The following is a 21074-nucleotide window of genomic DNA, read 5'->3' as shown; positions in this document are numbered from 1 at the left end:
TTAATGACATAATCACTTGCTGATTTTACCATAAGGCTATCCCTTCTGTTTTACCAGTACATAGGGAGGAAAGTATGTATATCCAAATCCATACCTTCAAAGTAGTATTTAGTTGTATTGACCATAAATCTGTCTCTTCCAGTCAGGATCCTTGTAATACATATAACTCCACCTTCTGTGTTCTGCAGCTAGCAGGAATGCTATAGACTCGAATCATCTTCCTTACACAGTGTTAATTTATCACTATGATATGTCCATCCTGAGCAAGCTCTATGAAAAAAATAGTATTTAATCCTGAGTTACATGGTAACATAATGCAAAGGGGCTAAATTCAGGCTGACTTTTGAGGATATAACTTTGCAATCATAATAACGCTTTTTTAAATTTTGTGTGACATTCCCAAAGCTTGAAAATGGAAGCATCTGTCAGACCTCCCAAGAATAGCGGGCCAATGGCAGAATTGCTGAAAGTTGCAGGTATCACATTGACATCTGCTGGAGAAAGCACCTTTAGAGCCTTTCAGGCCTTTATAATGGCCTCTGCCAAAGTGGCAGCTGGAGGGGATAGTAGGAATATGTTATGATCCTGTATAAGGGCCTGTCCTGTAGAGGGAGGAGGTTGCAAAGAATCACGAATCTCCTCCACCATGTGTCCCAGCCCTGCCTTTGGAAGGGAGAGTGTGTTGTGGTGAGCACCCTTTCTTTCCTGTTTATTTGAAGTTTAGCTCCAGCTGTTTGCCCCTCTCAGCTGCCCCTGCATTCCTGTTGTGTTTGAGCTATCTGTCCCATTCTCCTCACCTACATAGTCTGTTTCTCGGGATTCTTGATCTCATCCTGTTTCCCTTGCCCAGAGAGCCCTAGTCTCTCCTCTGCAGTCACCCTACCCTAGATGTAGTGTCATTTTCAATTATATGAAGCTCTTTGCTGTTGTTTCCCTGTTTCTTTCTATACTCGTTACCAGTTTCCCCTAGTCCATCAGCTTTCAGTGATCTGCTAGAGCCAGATCTAAAAGCCAAAAACCTCATATGCAGTGCTGGTGAAATGCAAGATACAGAGGGCCATTGTTGTGTTTTGGCTCTATGGAGGTACATAAAGAAGTAAGTGGGCATTCAGAGGGGTTGTAGATGTTTGTGTCTCGCCCACGCACTGAGAGTCTGGGCACAGGGGATGGAGAGTCAGAGCAGTTGTGTGCAGACTAGAGGAGGATGGTGGGCTGGTAGCTGAGATCCTGTTGCTTCACCTCCTCCCTTACAGATGGCCACAGCAGGGACCACTTGTGAAAGCTGGGCAAAAGGACTACTCTTGGTGTGTTTGGGGAAAAATGTGACTTTGAACTCAAAGCTGGGAATTGGGTCACTACATTGCTGAATGTTTGGAACTGGTGCTGTAATTCCAGTAGTGTAAAGTAGTATCTATGTGTATATGCCCAAAGCACAATATGTTTTTTTCCCGTATGCAGAAGTCAATGTGTGTAATTCACTAGACGAATTATCAGACTGCAGGTGCAGATTTACAGGTGTTGCTGTCAGGGCTGTCCTCCTAGAAGTAACTGAACTGTCATACTCTGGGTCCTTGGTTATACATTTTGCTGAGGCTCCATTATGGTTATAGTGTGTACAGGTGAAGATTCTGTTTTGCATGTATCTTCAGTATACTAAGACTGTACACACCATAGACATGGAAGGAGAGGTTATATGCAATGTGGGTGATGTTACACAACATGTGCTGCTGCAGAATTGTGCAAGAGAAATGCAAATAGGAACCTGTCCTGACCTAATCTATCAACTTGCCTACGAAAAGCCAGAGTCAACCCTTTAAATAACCCTGGCTTACCAGCAGAGACAGGGAGATTGAATTCCTGTATCTGCAACCTGAGCCCCTAACTGCAAGATTGCCTCCCTGATCTTTACAAGCCTAAAGTAGTCCTGCCAGGTTGTTAATGTGCGGTTAGCATGTAATAGATGAAGAAAGTGTTGTAAAGCTTGGGGAATGATTTTGGTGTAGAAATTCTGAATTTTGGAGAAAAGTAAACCTCTGTTTGCCAGCAAGTCATTCGAGATGGTAAGAAATCCAAACAGCTGGGGTAATGAATCTGAAGTTAACAAGAGGGCACGGCCTAGCAGAAATCTGGGCACAATGCCTTTCCTTGAAGGAGGGGCTGGAGAGAGCACAGGAGATGCCAAGGACAATAATAGAAGGGACTAGCATAAATCAGTTAGAGGGAGTTGGATCCATGGTTGGGAGAAAAAAGCTAATTGAAGAATAGGCTCCGTTGAAAAAGGGAGCAGCTGTAAGGTTCAGCATCTAGGACCATCAGAACGGTGCAGCAGCTCTGCATCCACTTGGTGGAGCCGGTGTTTTTAGGGGTATTGCACATACCTCACAGCTATGCAAGATGCCAAGGCAGCTTGTTTTCATGGGAGCACTGTTACACTTCATCCCAGTGTGAGGATGCAGCAGTGAAGAACTGTATGTATGCTGATGTACAGTGGGAACAGGGACTAGCTATTGTGATCAAAGCAGAGAATTAGGAAGCCAGGTCCTTGGCACAAGCCATTTCCCTTTTTTGTGCCTCAGTTTCTCCTCTTCCCTCCCTGCTGCAGGAGCAGAGATTGTAACGGCTACCTTACTGCAGGAAGGAGTGCTGAAACTCTTCCTGTGTTCAGATGGGAGTGCCTAAAGAAAGACAAGTTGTTGTGGACGATTACTTCTCTGACTTTCCTTGTCTGGGTTTCTGCTGCAGTAGAGAAGCTGCTGGGAGCCCCTTCCCCAGCCCATACTCCTCCACCCCCACCCCAGCTCAGCGAATAACTGTGCTACTAGGTGCAAAGGGCAGGATCTGACTCATGCTGTCAGTGTCACAAAAAAAACCCAGAGCGGCTTTAGCCAGATCTCTGCTCTTCTGGATGTGCTCCTTCACCATGCTACTTGTGGTCCATGGATACCTCCTAGTATTCCCCCTTCATATCTGCTTCTGGGTGGGTTTTTTTGGTGTTCGCCTTGATGAAAAACATCATTCAATTGTAAGGCTGTAGCTGCTCCCTGGATCTCTGCAGAGCTCCTGACAAACCTCAGGGTCCTGACTACCACCTCAACCAAGCACAGCTGATTCCCTAACAGTTGTTTTCTGTAGAATGATGCAGCAGGGAAAGGTGCAGGCAGACTTTGCTGTGGTTGTTCCTGAGAGAGTCATGGGAGCAGTGGGAAGGGCATGAACTTGAGTGAACTGACCTAAGGGGAAATTTAAGGGCTCATATTAGTTTTTGGCAGCATTTTCTGTTTGAGAGGAGCCTGGAGTGAGACAGAGACGTCTGAGTGTGCAAGAGGTATGAGCACAATCCTATTAGAACTGGCTTCCAGATGCTATCATCAGCTAAGGGATGCCAGCTTCTCAGGCTGGGGATCGGCCAGGACAGATGGTAGCTTTCATCACAGAAAGCAAGGACAAAGAGCAGTTGCAGTGCCCATGACCATGTACAAGACAAGAACCTTCTTCTGCCACCCTTCCTTTCTCCCTTTTCCCCTATATCAGAGAATATCTGATATTCTTCCCTTGCAGCATTTGGGAAGTTGTTAAAACCTGAGAAGTGCAGGCTGAAGAAACACTTCCCACATGGGGTTTTTGCTCCAGTGGAATAAGGGAGGGAGGGTGAGTGGAGGCTGCCTGCAAAAAAGGAATGTGTCCTGGGTCTTCCAAAGCAAAGTTGTGACCACAAAGCTTTCTTTCGCGTGATTGCAGTTGTTTCACTCAAGTCTGAGCAGAAGAAATTTGATCCAATGTTCATAACAGTTCAGATGTGACCGAACTTGAGCCTAGAGCCCCTACCACTAAAGACTAGGTCAGGTAGATTTAGTTTCCTTTGGTCACTGAGCAGCTGGAGAGAATGAAGCAACCTGTCATGTATTCTTAAGTTGTGATTAATGAGACGCGTGTGTCACAGTTTCAAAGTAAGATGAGACTTCAACAACAAGCAAACTAACAATCATTGCAGGAAAGGTCTTGTGAGTGGCACAGAGAGGTGGACCTGTGTTGCTCTCACTTACCATGATAACACGTATCTGTTTCCTTAGCAAAAATTGTGAAAGCAACGTATTTGATTTCATGTATTCCTAGTCATTTTAAACTCTGTGGCCCTAAATAACATTGACCCTACTTTACTGACAGGTCCTTTGTAGCTGGTGTGCCCGGGGGTTCCTCAATACACAACAGAAAGGGCAGAAAGAGTGTATAACTACAGGTTTCATCTCTGTGATTCCTGATACAGTGCCACCTGAATGTGTTGCTTTTATGTGTATCATGCAAAGTTTTTGTACCTTTTGCTGAGCAAGTGATTAGAGACTTCTAAAGTGAGTGTTCATAGAGAAACATGAGATGTGACAAATGAGGAGGAGGAAGTGGCTTCAGGAAGTCCCTAAGCCACTGGTTGCTGAGAAGGTATATGAAGATCAAGAATCACTCCATAGCTAGCATGTTTCTTATACTCTTTCCTTAAGCTTCTGTTACTGAGACGGAGGATAGTTGTTAAGATGGACCTCTGAACAGACTTGGAGTAGCCATTCTTTTGTCCTTATTCTGTAAAAATTCTATGCTGAGGAGATTGTGTGACATGGGTCAGTATGTTCCAGTGACACGGTTTTGTGACTTTAATTTCCTTGCATTGTATTTTATCCTGGAGGGGCCATGCTAACACTATTAGAGTCTGCAGGAATAGATGGCTAACCTCCTCCAGTGTTATTGAAAACTGTAAAGACTGTTTGCATCTTCAGGCATGTAATTCCTTTGGAAATCTGGCTCTTGAACTCCAGAGCAGATATGCTTTTATGGCTATTTGCTTAAATGCAACTGGAACATTTACAAACAGCTCTTCTGAAAAACAAGAAAAAGAAAAAAAAAACCATGCCTTTAGCTTTAATTCCCTCGTACATCTGAATGAACAGAGCAATCAAGAGATGCAGGGCTTTGGGCAATACCTTAGAAGGTAATTATTCAATTATTTTATGTCATGTTTGCTTCATTGATTAATGATTCTAGTGGCTGGTGAACTGGATTCCGTTCTGTTTTGACAGAAAAGGAAAGTTTTTGTTTAATCTATGGTAATTTCAGGCTGCCTGGTGTTTCAGTGCAAGACTGTAAGTACAAGACTGTCCTGGTGGGGGTTCTGTAGTACACCTCTTTGTCAGATCTTTATTACTCACCTGGAATGAAATAAGCCCTGTTCTCCAAATGAGAATAACTGACTCAGCCCAAGGGCTCTCCTATTTCTAACAATGCAGATGTGTCCAATCCTGTTGGGGGTGATAACATAAAATTGAAGAAATGGATTTGGCACTGGTGACTGTTGCTGGTTGAATAGTACAGAAGATAGAATGTACTGGGGCTTAGAGTTTAAGGTTTGAGAGATATATGCTCTCTCCCCTCCCAAGGCCTGCTAATGTGCCCTGGTCCTGCCTTAGGTGGAATAACAAAGTGATTATTTGTGCTGCATCATATTAATGATCATGAGCGGGCCTCCTTCACAATCCATGTGCCTCCCAAAACCACACACATGATCTCTGGCATATGGGCTGGGTTTGCTGAAGTAGATTTCTTAGAAATCTGGATTTCAACTTTGTGTCTATTTAGCTATTTTACACAACTGCCTGATCTTTCAATATTTAGTTACCTTCCTTTTTGAAAGAAGCAGTCTTTCTGCTATTTAGTTACTTCAGGAAACCCTGTGGTTCACTAATGTGAGCAGAATTCCCCAGTATTCTCAGTGCAAGCATACATGCCTCTAACCATGTAATGGCATGCACAGATGCAGGCACTCCAGTTCAGAGAGTTCTGTGGTTGGCATATCCCCACAGAGACAGGCGTTCCTGTGGGATCTGCAGGAGAGGTGATGGAAAAATGCTAGCTTCCTCTTAGATATAGAGGGGAAAGGGAAAGAGAAAGAGAGCAAAGGTATTTTCATAAAATATTACCCACAGAAATCTTCCAGGGCTGGTTTTTTTAAATCCAGAATGAAAACAACCTTCTGTGCCCACTCAAGTGATTTCAAAATGAAACCCCCCATTTTGTTGGCAAAGTAATTGCTTTTCAGTAAAAAAAATTAAATGTGGAAACAAGATTTTATTTCAATTATTTATGAATTTATTATTTATGTTATGTTGGCATCCAAGACTGAAAGCTTGTGTGTAGCAGTGCAGGTCTGTTTCAGCTGACCTGAGCTAGCCTATGTGTATTTTGGGATGGAGGCAAGGAAGGTTGTAGATTTGGTTCCAGAAATAGTGAGATAGGAACAAAGGCAAAAAGCAAATGAGAACCATACTTAGTGTACATATCATCATGTAGACTTTACATGATCTAGTAGAACTAATGCTATTTCTGGGTCATTTTTGCATGCACAAAAAATAATACAAGACCCCTGTTCTTATGAAGTTTGGTAAGCTAAGAGCTCATTGAGATCTTAAGAGGAAAAAATAGACTTTGTGATACTTCTCATACTTGTCAATCAGTTCTCTCAAGAACATTGCGCTGGATTTCTGAACCAGCAAACTTCTGTTACTTAAGTACCTCTCAGATCTAATCCCTCTGTATGCAGCTCTCCGGTCCTTGCAGTTTCAGATGGACTCAGCTTGCAAAATTTTACACTCATTTCTGGATTGTATGTAGTTCAGGATTATGTTGATTTACAGGACGAGCTCAGCAGTGAGCATTTTTCTTAGTGTGTAAGGTAGTATTAGTATTTTAAGATTTGGGGAGCATTAGTGTTTTGCAGCATGAATATTTGAAGGGATTTTTGCAAATAGAGGTTGCTTCATCTGAGACCGGGCTAATAGGCTGATGATTAGCTCCTGCCTCCTTCCCTGGGAATGTAGGAGGTACTGGTTCAAAGTTCTGGTCCAAACTGTGCACAGCAGTGAGTTGACCTTGATCCTCCCAGTTGACTGTGCTAACCAGTGGACTGCTCTTTTGGAGCTGAGTATATACAGAAGATTGAATCAACAGACAAGAAAAATAAGGAACTTAATGGATCTAAATGTTAGGACAATTCTTTGCAATGAATTACAGCTTGATTCGAAATCAGAACTTTGTTTCCTGCAGCCCACACAATTTTCCAGATCGTTGGGCTTTTCTGGTCTCTGTATTGGTCTTTTCTTTCTGCGCCATCTCTCAGTCATAGAAACTGTTCCAGAAAAAAAGGCTTTTTTTACTTTATCAAAACTGGTCAATTCCCAAGAAAACTGTCTGTGAACTGACATATATGACTGAAGAACTACTCTGTTGAAAAATTCCCAATGATTCTAAACTATGGGTTAGAAATTCCTCTATTTTAAGGGCCAAGTTAATCTGCTCAGGAGAAAGAAAAAGAAATGAGTCTTAGGATGCCAAGGGAGTTTTTTTAAACTATTCCAGAATGTTTAACTAAATCTTTAAGACAACTATAATCATAGATTCATATATTTTGATTGGCCTTCTGTATAATAAAGGAAGGAAAAGTGACAATGCAAGGAATTTTGTGTTACTGAGATTTCAATCTATGCTGATTCAGCTGGCCATGGTGAGACAGATACCTAGAGTATGGTTTAGTGGTGGACTTGGCAGCGATAGGTTAATGGTTGGACTCGATGATCTTAAGGGTCTTTTTCAACCTTAATGATTCTATGATTCTATGATTTTATTATATCCTTTCCTTGGTCATTGCTCCCTGGGATCCCTTTGCAGGATTTTTTCAAGTATAGATTTCACTGGGATCTAAACAAAAGTATTTGCCTTTTCTCTGTATTCTAAATATACATATATTTATTATATGCCACTCGTTTTCTATATGATGCTGTGTAAGTCACTTCTTTCCTCAGTGCTTCAACCCCCTGCCTGTGTAGTAAGTGTTGCTGTCTAACAAAGTTTTGCAGTGCTAACTCCTGCAACATTTGCAAGTTCTTCGTGTTCTGTAGTGAAATTGCTAAATATAGCCACATATGCATGGGGAAGGAACAGATTTACTGGGGGGAAAAAGGCATCAGACCCTCCCACTACTAGTACCACAGAGGCATGCACTGTCAGTCATATGGTGATTTTGTGGCTGCACCCCTATAGGGACCTGCCAATCAAGATGGCAGCTGTTTTGGTACAAACATATGTCCTTCTGCATCATTGGGTCTTGCTCCCTGTTGTCCCTGTTTCCTGTGTTACCCACTCCTGGCTTCATTATGCTTGCTTCCATACTAGGTCACATTCAAGTGCTCTGTGGCAGTTGTGCAGGGGCATACAGTGTTGGAAGGAGTGCTGCTCTTCGGCAAAGAGCACTTTTACATCTGCGAGTGCTTTGTGTTATCCCCTCTAGAAGAAGTCTACTGTACACGTCACTGCTTGTCCAGGTGAGCCATTCTTTCCTCCCAGAGATCTGCTTGGTTAACTTCAATATTGGTTCATGGATACCTGGAATTTGTACATACTTTGGGGGGATTTCAAGAGGGATATTAGCAAAGCAAGAAGTTTGCCATCCTTTCCATCTGTTCACAGAATTGTTTAACATAGCTAACATAGGTGCTTGTTCACAGGCTTTGGAGGTGCAACAAGGACTCCTAGCTCCAACAGATGGAGATGGTGGGCAGTCTAACACATACGTTGCTGTTTTTCAGTTCTTTTAAAGTGTTGTTAATGTTTCTTTCTGACTGGCTCCCATCTTTTATTCATATGGAACAGTCATTACAAGAGCCTTTAGCTTCATTGTCTCATAAGTTTTTATTTGTTTCTCCAAGACAGAATCATAATTAATATTTGGCACACTGCTATCAGCTTTGACTCATGATTTATTGAAACTGATCAATATTGAAAATGAGTCTGTTAGACTTAGCTCTTTGCGCATACTGTGTGCTCATGTGCAAAGCCCAGTGGGACAGTGAGTAACTCAGTGTTTTTACTCCCTGACTGTCTGCTCTACATCCGATTCTTACTAAGTCCAATATCGGTCAATCTGATCACATGACTTAAGGGTCGATTGGACTGGGTCCGATAAAAGCTTAGGTTGTTTTTCTAAGGGATTTGCTATGGGCTAGGCTGTAGATAGCAATTGCAATACATATACACAACTAAAGTAATAATGAATTAATTTCTTAATTATTAGTTCCAATTAACTGCTGTATATAATAGCTGTGTGTCCATATGATGCTTGCCCTTGACCCAGGCTTTCAAGTTCTCCCACCCAGCTCCTTCCCTTGCTGCTTCTCAAACTTCAGTGTGTGCAAAACATTGCTGTCTGCCTATTTGCATGTGCTAAAATAATTCCAAACCTACCCTTAGCCTCCACAGGCTCTTTATTTTATTTTGGGAACTAATACAAAATCTGCCTTCATTATTTAACTTTGTTTTCAATTAATGCATGTCACAGTTGATCTTGCTATCTCTTAGCATTTTTATTCTTCTTTAGGGAGGACTTGGATGGTCATGAGGGCTCTCCTGATCTTTATTTGTTTCAGATTAATTTTTCTTTCTTTATATTTTTCTCTTCCAGCATCAGTGATCCATTTATTTTCAACTTATGTCATAAAGATCATGCTGTGGGAGACCAGATGTGTTCCCGTTATTCATATCATGATATAAAAGAGATTCATCTGATGCGCTTTCTTCTGCAGGTAGGAACTAACATGGTTGGTCATTTGAGGGAAGTTACAACAGCAGTAATGACATGTGACTGAAAACTACTTGCACATTTTTTACTAAGACTGCTGAGATTTTTTTTCTTGAGTCCCAAAATGCTTTTGCTCCCATCATTGCTTCATTAGCCTTTGGTAATACAAACTCCTTCCTATATTCACCAGAGTGTTTAAGCACTCTCACTGGAGTGCTTGGCTCATTAGTTGTTAGGCTAACAATGTTCTTCACATTTTATCTCAATGCTTTTGAAAATAAAACTTGAAGTCAATTTCCTGTGTTTTGATGGAAGCTCCCAGTAAGTGGCTGACTTTCAGTAGTGCTCAGCTCCCACAGGCTTCAGTAATTTTGGACGTCAGAGGACTATGGGTATGTGTAACACGCTTACCCTGGGCCTCTTGGCAACTTTCAGGTTGCGCATGTGAGTCAACACATGAATCATAAGTCAGAGCAGAGGATTTGATTCCTCTGTGCCTTTAGTCACTACCCAGAAGTGACTCATTACCAGTGGCCTGGTACCCTTTTAGTTTTTTCTGGTTTAGATGAGCCTGTGATGAGAATCATAGAAGAGTTGTAGCTAGAGCTTCTTGTGGCACTGGAGCCTGTGCTTGCTCTAAAGGGTTTTGGTACAGTCTAAAGAATAATTCACAGATTTTGTTTGTTTTGTTCCATAAAAAATATGGAGTTTTGAAGAAGCCGTAAGTAGTTACCTGTTATTTTGAATCCATTTTTGGAAGGTTGAGATTCAACAGAGAATTAAGAAATCATTCAGAAAATTCAAAAGATGGAGAAAATGGGGCTGATAATTGTCATGTTATGTTATGTGGTATGGCACTCATCCATGACTCAGCCCTGGTTTATTTTATATTTAATTACGTATGCAAAATGGACAATTTTAGTAGGTGAGACTTGCTACAGGGTATAGCATATCTTAGTGGTTAGGTCACTCTCCAGGCATGTATAGGAATGTTAAGTCTTGTTCTGTGTAACTGTATGAAGCTTATTTTCTTACATCACTGGTGAGCAACCTGAGCAACAGAACTGTCACCTCTTTGTCTGTTTTCTGAATAGCATCAAAGTTGCCAGGGGAATCTTGCCACCTTCTCATATATTCACATCTGTGTATGCATGGATTTTTTTAAACAGGTGAAATGGAAATGTTTTGTGTGACCCGAAGTGAAAAATGGAGATGAGTAAAAACACTATTTGAATGGGCCAGGGAAGAGGTGGGGCTTCTTAGTTTGAGGGGTTTTTGTGGGTTTTTTTCTTTGTGGATTTTTTATTTATTTTTGCTTTGTTTCAATTAGTGAACTGAAAACTCAGATGTCTGTATCAGTCTCTCAAATTCTTGCACTGGGACTCCAGTGAAAAAATGTTACAGAAAAAGAAGAAAACTGATTCCTTGTGCTTTCCCTACAGGACAGGTGGATCAGCTGTTTAGGCAGCTACTGTGCCTCAGAGAGCTGATCTCCTGTTCATGCACATAGCCCAGCTCAGAGCAAAGCACTGTGAAACCACACGGCTGAGTTTTGTAATGGCGATACTTGCGCAGACTTGGTTTGGAAAGCTGAGCTTCAGAGCAAATGCTGCAAGCTGTTTATTGTCATAGCTGGTCTCATGTTACCTTTCTGCTTTGTACTTCATTTGTGAATCATGTAGAGAGCAGTTGCCATTGTGGTGTTTTTCTAGGTTTGTATTGCACCTGCCGTATTTGGATTGAAACTCATGTCTGGGTTTCCAGACACTACACGTTATTTATAGTTTTACTTGACTGACTTTGGGGAAAAAAGGACCACTCACTGAATAAATAATAGGATTATAAGCAAATGACCAACATAACAATGCGTGGAGACATTGTGGAAATAAGGGGGTGAAGTTTTCAGCTTTGATTATTTAAAACTTCAGTGAGAAATGTCATAAACTTCCTTTCCTCCTCTGCTGCTCCTAGTCAGGAGAAATTATTTTGGCATTTCTGTTGAGCTCACTATTCATTTAGAAAGCAGTATGGTTGCTTTCTAAAAGAAACTCTTATTTAGCATCCCCTCTTCATGTTATCTTTCTCACCTAATGAGAAATTAATCCTACTAGTGTCTTGTTAATTACACTGAGATTTCAAGATAAAAATGCTTCAGAAAAAGCAGGAGGAGGCGGGTGATGGAACAAATATCTGGAGTTTGGTTTTGCTTCAGAGAAGTCAACTCAGTAGGAGCATTCCTACATTTGGAGAAATTGGGGATATTAGGTATATTTTGCTACACTTCTTCACACTTGATACAAAGTCAAGGCCTTTTTTTTTTTAAAGCCCTGAAGAATTGGACAGGCCATGATGGACTCTTTGCAGCACTGGGTAGGCTTTGCTCTGCAGCTCTTCACACTGTAAATGATTTACCTTTCCAGGAGATCGCCTTGGAAATATTCTTCAAAAATGGTTACTCCAGATTTCTTGTCTTCCATGACAGTGACCGAAATAAGATATATAAGAGGTAACCACTACTTCATAATAATATGTGAACACCCAGGTGACACTCCTGGTCTATTGACCCTATTTATCCTGGCTTCAGATGTCTGTTGTGTGCTGTCCCAGGGGCTTTTTCTTCAATTGCAGCTCCTTGGTCTTTAATGGGTTACACTTAAGCAAAGTTATAAAATTTTCGTTTTGCTGACCTGTGAATTCTTCGGAGCATTGCATGGCCATTGATTTATCAAGGGCGCTAATGCATGTGTAGGACTCTTCTAGCACCCAGTGGTGAGCATCCCAGGAAATAGCAATTGTAGCTGTGCTGCTTCCTCTCACTGAGATGAGAGCGCCACCTCCATCTCACTTCACAGTACTGGATGAAAGAAGGTTTCTTCTGCTCTTCCAGCACACCAAGTATCGTTAGATTATTTCATTTTAATAAAATGGTTTTGTCTCTCTGACTCTGACTGTATCTTTGGTGTGAAGGTAACTTCTAACAATGGAATTTTTTTTTAAAAAAGATTTCTCCTTATGTGCTTGTCTTGTTTGATGGAACTTGAATGTAAGACTATGAAGTGATTAATTTGCACTTTGTTTTCTTGCTTTTTTTTTTCCTACTGCAGTTCTGGCTGTTATATCATGTTTACTTTCACTGTCCTTTGCACAGGAAAAATACTTCGATCCGTAGTACTTCCAGTGATAAATTCTGCAGCCTGGACTGAGGATTGGTACTGTTAATTTCTAAACAATCATAGCAGTTCCTTCTGCTCCCAAAATCTCTGAGCAGTTTCTAATGGAGCATTGCTTAAAAAGTCAATGCAGATTTGTCCAGTCTTCCATTCTAAATTGTCTGCATAATGTGGCTACTTAGAATCACCAGGTTCTGCCCCAGAGCCAGCTGCTTTGTTTAGCCCTTATCTTTGCTGTCTCTCAGCTCTAACAAACATCTCTTGGGGGAATCTTGCAGAGGCAGTTCAAGATAATGTTTTGATCCTCAGCTGCCTTTGTTGCCCCTCAGCTGAAAGTCACCAAACGTATGTATTTCAAGGGTTTAGTACGTCTGACATGATAAACCTCCAGTGAAAGTAAATGGGAATAGCTGAGATGTGGGTTGGTATTCCTTTCTGCCATTTTTTGCTAGATAAATGTCCAAGTGAGTTCTCATTCTCTGGCTTAATTAATAGCAACTTAAACTGCCTGGTCATAAGTCCATAGCCCTATATATCAATTCAAGTAGCCCATAGGCAACTCTTTAATATTAAATGTATGCTTCTGTTGTGTTGTCTTGCAGCTTTGTCCTAGGTTAGAGTCTCAGTGAAATGTGGTGGTGTCCTTCAGGAAGAAAGTTGCTCTCAGGGCATGACATAGATTATATACACATCTAATATGTACAGACAACCGTTTAAATAATTATAATGTGACCTTTCATATCTCCTATAGATTTTGTTCTTTCCAACCTGCTTTGAAGTCGAAGGCGATAACAGAAGAGTCCCTGAATATAAGGTAAAACATAGGAAACATTGGATAACTAGACAACAAGTGCAATTGTATGAATAAGTTTCATCTTAAAAAAAGCATCTAGAAACATACCTATTTGTGCCCCCTGTTTTAAAGATTCAAAGGTGTCCCCAGAACTCTGAAAAGCATTCTAGTATACAGCATCCACAGTATGAAGATATGAAGAATGTATTGAGTAGCTGACTGTGCATAGTTGATTATAATTATTACCTCCTTAATATGACTTTATTGGTAAACTCTACACAGATGGTTAGTGTGGGAAAGAGACAGTGAGGTGAGGTTAGAGCTAATCCATAATGCTTCTGCATAATGGCCTCTTTATTGCGTGGCTAGGGCAGACAGTGATAGATGTACACGTTACATGTTTTGGCATGTGATAGTAACCATGCAGTGGAGATTCCAACTTGTCCCTCAGATTCACCACTGCAGGAAAAAAAAGTTTTCTCCTGGTGGGAGGTGATTGACAGCATGTTTCATGCTGACCTTGAGTTACTTGCATACCTAGAACGCTTCTCAGTTTGGATATCTGAGGAACACAACCCTAAGTGCCTAATTAATGTCCTCGGAAATGATTGCCTGGAGGCTGGAATACTCTTGAGACCTGAGGGGCAGGTTGCCCCTATGAGTTGTTGTGGCCTGTGTCAGGTGTACTCTTCTTTTTAATTTTCACTCTACCTGTTGTAGATCATTACCTATCTTGTAAGTGAACATTTTTCACCCCTGAGTACCAGCCATCAGCTTGCAAAAATTATCAGTGCAGTATGCAACCGGTTCTGGCTAGAGCCTAACCTATGCTAGAGGTGATGGTTGACTCTATGGAGCGTGATGTGTGTTCTGTGTGCAGTAACCAATAACTCACCCTAGGGTTTCCTTTGCTTGTGCTTGTTAGGTGCTCAAGAGGTGGCAATGTCTTGAGATAAGATGCACTACGGCTGCAGGAAGTCTGGGCTTTTAGCTGGGGCTTGTGATTATTGTGAGAAACACTTGACTCATGTTTGGTCTCAGAGATTGAAGCAGGCTGTATGTCTAGGTCTAAAGTAGCCTGTCCTGGCTCTGCCTTCAGTTTTACTCCACTGGCTGAGAGAGGACCCTGTGCACCTTATTCACTCTGAGAATGTAAGGGGCTGTCATGGTTTAACCCCAGTGAGCCACTAAGCACCACACAGCCGCTTGCTCACTCCCCTGCATCAGTGGGGATGGGGAAGAGAATCAGAAGGGTAAAAGGGAGAAAACTCGTGGGTTGAGATAAGAACAGTTTAATAATTGAAGTAAAATAAAATAGAACAGTAGTAATAGTAGTAATAATAATAATAAAAACAAATAATAGTAATACAATAATAATATACAAAGCAAGTGATATGCTGTACTATTACTCACCACCCACTGACTGATGCCCAGCACATCCCCAAGCAGTGATCTCTGCCCCCTGGCCAACTCCCCCAGTTTATATACTGAGCATGACATCATGTGGTATGGAATAGCCCTTTGGCCAGTTTGGGTCAGCTGTCCTGGCTGTGCCCCCTCCCAGCTTCTTGTGCACCTGGCAGAGCATGGGAAGCTGAAAAGCCCTTGGCTAGGGTAAGCACTACTTAGCAACTACTTAGCAACAACTTAGCACTACTTAGCAACAACTAAAACATCAGTGTATTATCAACATTATTCTCATCCTAAATCCAAAACACAGCACTATACCAGTTACTAGGAAGAAAATTAACTCTATCCCAGCTGAAACCAGGACAGGGGCCTTTGGCATAGCTTTGGCTGGGCCATGTTACAGCATGAGCTGAAATAAAATAAACATAAGATAGTGCCACTGCCTAAGTAATGATCCCAGAAAAGTTCTGCTTAAGTAGAAAGTTAGAGAAAATGATCACAGTAGGCATGCTTGCCTTTACCAAGCTCTAGTCTGGGAAATGAAGGACTGAGGACTTCATGAGTTTACTCGTTGGAATTCTGGAGCTGCTTCTGAGTTAGAAAAATTCTCCTTCCCTATCTAGGGAGCAATGGCCATCTTCCATAGCATCTCAGCTTTTCCTGCCCTACCTGAGACAGGGAGGCAGGCCAGACTAAGCTCTTTGCCCAGACACACTATTAATAACTACACAGCTGAAGCATGGAAAGAAGAAATCACTGCTTTGATGTATCATATGATATTGAGGTAGTAGCATTTCTGGGAAACCCCGTATCAGTTTTTCCACCTAGTCCCTAGGAATAATACACAGGAGTTCTGACTCCCAGGCTTTACTGTAGCCATTTAAAAAATGATAATGGGCTGTTACTGGACAACTGAGTACGTTGCCCCTGGCACTTTATTCTTCATTTAAATAAACTTAAATGTTTGCTGTCACCATATGTTACTATGGCCACAGCCAGCACCTCTTCTCATGTCGTGCTTGACTGCCTTTATAATCTGCTCATTGCTTGTACCTGTATATTGCTGTTCGCAGGCTGTCAGCACTCTCTGCCCTAGGGATGTGATTTGAGCAAGTGAATGTGTGCGCTCAGGTGCACACATGCATGTGCACATGTGAACAGAAAGCTAGAAGTACTGTGGGGACGCCAGACCCGATTTCATCAATTCACCAGCTGACTCTTGGATCATGGAAGAGGGTGACTCTTCTTCTCTTAGTCACTGCTTAAGTGATATGCCCAGGACCCTTAAAAAGACCAATCTTTTCCCTACCTCTTCTCCTTTCTGTACCTTCCTTGGAGGAAGACTCAGAGGCAGACAAAACACAGTGAAAATAGGTAGTGGTGCTGATTGTGTTGTGCAAGTTAGAGATCACTGCACCCAGGTATAGCACCCAAAATCCCAGAGAACTTGCTTATGCAGTCTGGCCCCTTGATGGCAAACAGGATCACTGTTTGTTTAGCTCTAAGCATTGTGTTTGCACTGTTCAGTTACTCCTGAGCATAATATTTGTGTCTGCTGCCTCTGCTAAATTGGAATGGGCTCATGGTTCCTACACTGACAGTGCTTGTCTGAGATTCTCTGAGGGGTTGGTGGCAGCCACCAGCAGCAAAGGGTTCCCAGATCTGTTCCTTTTCCTCCAAATGGTATTTACTGAGACTAGTTTAACCGTGTGTCACCCTATGAAAACGAACAGAACTAATGTTTGGGGCTCAGTGGTGGGAGTGGAGTTACTAGAAAATCTTTTTGAAGATAGGTTCACTGGACAAATGCACACAGAAAAGACCAAAAAAAAACCCAAACAAACCCAAACATGGAAAACATGTTGTAGGAACAGGCCCAGATGGAAATAATCCTTCCTTTCCCAAAAGCACCCTTTCCCAAATATACATCTGTTTTAGTTGTTTTGGATTTTGTTTTAGAGACCACACAGATCTCCTGCTTCTAAAACTGAGTAGATCTTTAAAGGAAGAGAACTGCAGGAAAAGGGAGGAGGAAGGAGGTCAGCTTTTTATTAGCTTAGGCTGGACTTCATGGGACATGGTCTGTGGAGTGCCTTGGTATATTTCAGGGATGTTTGCCTCTTAATCTCCATTCTTCTTGGTTATCCTTTGCAGAGGAATTGGGTGTAAGGAGTAAAGGGAAACTTGGCTTCTTTGAGGGGCTAGGTGTCACGTTCCTTAACTTGTTCAGCTTGTTCCTCTCATCCTGACACGTCTTCAGGCAGGAAGAGCACAGGTCTTTATCTTGTACTAAATAAAGCGTTTCTATACGTTTGATGGAGTCGGCATGCTCTTCTTGATTTGTTGAATCTGGGAAAGGGTTTCTTTCTGCATTCAGTTTCATGAGCTTGGGGAGCTTTGTCACACTGTTTGGGATGGTGGTCAAGGCATTGTCAAATAGACCTATCTCCTTAAGTTCCTTCAGAGCCCCAAGACTGGTGGGAATACTGTCAAGACAGTTCAAGCCAAGGTTGAGAATGCGCAGGTTCTTGAGAAGGTTCAACTCTTCTGGCAGATTTCTGGTGGTCAGCTTGTTGTTGCATATATTCAGGTAGAAAAGGTTCTGAAGTGTACCTATTGCCTCGGGCAGCTCCTCAAGCTGATTACTATGCAGGTCCAACCAGCGCAGTTTCTGGAACTTCTGGATGCTGCTTGGAATCTTTTTTAACATGTTTCTGCTCAAATCAAGTTCATCCACATCAGCCAGTTTCAGAATGCACTTGGGGAAGGTAGTGATACCCATCTTGCTTAAGTCAAGACGGCGCCCTCCATCAGAAGATATCCGGATGGAATTTTTGGCAATTTTCAAGGTGATCTTCTTACCTTTTTGACCTTTTGCTTTCCCCTTGGCCATCTCTCCACTGAGAGACAGACAGACACACCAGACTCTGTGGATGAAGTGTGGGAACTCCAGTAAAGTCTTTGAAAGCAGTGGCTGTTACTCCCTAATTAAAAAAAAAAAAAATAATCACATAGTTATAAATTAACATGTGACTGCTGGACTCTTCAGAAGATTTTCCAGAACTGCTTGCAGTTCACACATTACCTGCAGAGCTGACTGCAACAGGGGGTCTGTGTCAGTGCTGCTTAACAACATGTTAAACCAGGCCTCAGTAAGTGACTCCTGTGTTTTCAAGGACAGACTCTGGATACTCTAACCTTGTCTTTCCATCCATGCCGTGGAATAGATGGACTCCCACTGTGAAGGTGCCCTGCCCTCGAAAAATGCGTGTAGGTGTTCTGGTCAGACTTTTGACTCATACTGATGCTCAGCATGTGCTATATGCTTTGTTGAATTGAGGCCTGTATGAGTAGTTGTCCACTGTAGTCTCAGGTTTCGTGAACTGTCTCTCTAATCGAAGGTCATCAAATACAGCTGCTAATTATGGCTAGTGACAAAGGAAATAGGCTGATTCCCTGGAAATGGATGACAATGTGCCACTCAGCCAGAGTGCAGAGAGGAGCATGGGTTACAGCTGGCTAATCTTAGGATGGTCTGGGTGCTTGGCATTTAATTGTGAAGAGTCAAATCGCAGCTTTGATGAATGATTGTTTGGGACAAAATATGGATTTGTCTACAATACATTTTCCTATTAGAAAGGTTTCATTATAAACCCTTCAGGCTTTTTGGCTACTCATTAATCATGTGCAAATACATGAAGGGGAAGCTCAGGCTACAACTAAGGCATTTCAGCTCCTTTTCAATTACATGCCATAGCCAAAAATAATGCAAAAGCAAGGGGGATATCTGCTGGTTGCCACCCACACTCCTGGGAGCTCTGTAATGAGGCAGATGCTTCAGAAAATCCTGAAAGCAGCACCATGGGGTCAGTCTTGCCCTGAGGATATGTTCCAAAATTGAATCTTTGTTATTTTATATAAAAATATTTAAACACAGTTAAATCTTTCTGTGTCTGTCACTCCCACATTTCTGTCTCTCACCAGTACTTACAGGGCCATATTACCATTATATCTGAAGGCCTCTCGACCTTTGCTATATTTGACCTTACTGTGCCCCAGGGCAATATCAATGCTATTCTTTCCATAGTGTAGACTGATAACTGAAGAAAAGTACTCTACAGTGGAAAATCCAGCACTTTTTCCACCTTTGTTGATGTTAGCTTTGATAATTTGCCCAGGAGTGGGTAGGAAGTTCTTGGAGATCAAAACAATAGTTGTTTTAATCACCGTTCACTCATTTTAAGGATTTGATGTGATATTGTTTAGCAATTCTGTGAAGATAAAGTTCAGCTACATAGAAAATGCCAGAGCGCTACTGGTGGTACAGGATACCCCGAGTCCCTTACTGGTGCACAGAGGGTGACTACCATGCTTCAGAAAAAGATCTGCAGGGCAGTTTCCTTACACTTTGTCAGGATGGAAAGAGACTTCGTTTCCTGCAGTTGATGTGAACCTGGTGACTTTTGGGTCCAACTTTCTTTTTGTTTGAATTTTGTGTTGGACGAGTTGACCAAAATATTCAACACATTTTGATCAGTGAAGTTTTTCAGCCAAGTATGCCTTTAAAAAAAAATTAAAGGGAGCCTCAAGGAAAAATACATTTTTTTTCAAAATTCAAAATGATAATTTCTTTTTAAATGCTTTTTAAAACGTCTTTAAAACTCTCAGAAAGAAAACATTTTGTTCAGTTGCTAGTAATTTTTTTTTCTACTACTTTTCATTTAAAATCCAAGGGGAAAACATTGATCCAAAACAGTTCCTTTCTTAAAAATACCAGCTAGCCAAAAAATCAGCCTGTTCTGCAGCTGTCTGTTAATGCTGGTTCCCAGTGCGGGTGTCCCTCGGTGCTGTGCGCGCCTGGGAGCACTAGAGGGAGCCTAGTGTAGAAGGTTGAGTGCTGGAGGCTTGCTTGTCAGGAACAACAGTCCAGTTTAACCTTTTGGGTTTGGCTATTTCTCTGTCAATAACCCTTGACAACTTGTTACGAAGTTTGAACCTGAACCTTTCATATTGTTAAGAAGTCCAAACCAACAGATTAGTGTAATTTTTCCTGAAGGCAGATCTCTGTGTATGAAGGTAGGGTCAGGTCTCTTTTAGTTCGACTTTTTAAAATCCTACCGTGGACATCTCAGGTGGACTGATCAGGAAAACATGAGTCCCTAGGGAGTGCTCACACTTTCCAAGTGCTATTTCCTTTGCGTTAAAAGTGGAAGCCATGTTTTGAACTTACAAAAAAGTGATGGTCAATCCCAGAGATAGAGATTAGCATTAGAGTTCTGCAGAAACACCATAACACACCGGACAGCTTGAAGGGGATGAATAGCTCTCTTGTCTCTGCATGCTTGTAAACTAATTATCAGTGTTTCACAGGGCTGTAGCTGGAGATAATGGAGCTTACTTAGCCACTTCTCATTTTCTTTAGCTCCATATAAGAGGGCTCCGGTTCTGTAGCCACTGATATTAAAAACTCAGGAATCACAGGAGCCCTCCTTGCTGTAAATGTTAATTATGCCTGTTCAATCTCATGCTCGCAGCGCATCTCCTGGGACAGCGAGGGAGAGGTACATGTGTTGCCCTATTACCTAACAAATGATGATGACAAGAGGGAACTCTCTTTACTCATTTTCTCTAAACCCTCACCCCACTGCCAGGTTCACCCTCTGAGTTGCTGGCAAGCCTTTGCCCAAGGGTGAGGGTGCTGCATTTTGATGTGATAAGATCTTGCTAAAGAGGACCTTGACTAGAAAACTCTTTCCCTTTTTATCCACACTTGGTAAAATCTTTGGTCTGGATTGGGCTTTTGAAAGCCCAGGGCTAACCCCAGAGCTTTAGAAGTGTTTCACAGGCCCAGAGCTGATCAGGCTGATCTGATACAGAAATGAATAGAAAATGTGTGTCAAGGGCATCATGTTTTCTGTGGTGCTCTGTGTTGCTGGGAGCTGCAGCGAGGGAACAGACCTTGAGCATCAGGACTAGGACTGTCAGTGTCTCTCTGAGGCAAGGAAGGATTGCAGATTACTCCTTACCTGCACTTAAGCACTTGCACAGGGCACAGTCATGACCCATTGTAGCTAAGCCTGTCCTAAGA

At 41.9% G+C, this 21074-nt stretch overlaps 2 protein-coding genes across 2 annotated transcripts in view; one reads left to right on the top strand and one right to left on the bottom strand.

The window, feature by feature from the left end:
* WDFY4 (WDFY family member 4) overlaps positions 1-21074 on the top strand; it is a 146380-nt gene that overhangs the window by 88465 nt on the left and 36841 nt on the right. Inside the window, exons 44-47 of the mRNA XM_082310287.1 lie at positions 8212-8360; positions 9497-9617; positions 12034-12119; positions 13535-13597. Coding sequence (XP_082166413.1) covers positions 8212-8360; positions 9497-9617; positions 12034-12119; positions 13535-13597 — 419 coding nt within the window. The remainder of the gene's footprint in view (positions 1-8211; positions 8361-9496; positions 9618-12033; positions 12120-13534; positions 13598-21074) is intronic.
* LRRC18 (leucine rich repeat containing 18) lies at positions 17091-17879 on the bottom strand (the record flags this gene model as incomplete). The annotated part of the gene is made up of 1 exon (XM_082310292.1): positions 17091-17879. The coding sequence occupies one exon, from the start codon at positions 17877-17879 to the stop codon at positions 17091-17093; it is 789 nt and encodes a 262-aa protein (XP_082166418.1).

The sequence above is a fragment of the Platalea leucorodia genome, assembly GCF_965183815.1.
Source record: "Platalea leucorodia genome assembly, chromosome: 4".
In the NCBI taxonomy this organism is placed as follows: Eukaryota; Metazoa; Chordata; class Aves; order Pelecaniformes; family Threskiornithidae; genus Platalea; species Platalea leucorodia.
The sequence above is the reverse complement of the archived record's forward strand: the minus strand, read 5'-3'. Positions and strand labels throughout refer to the sequence as shown.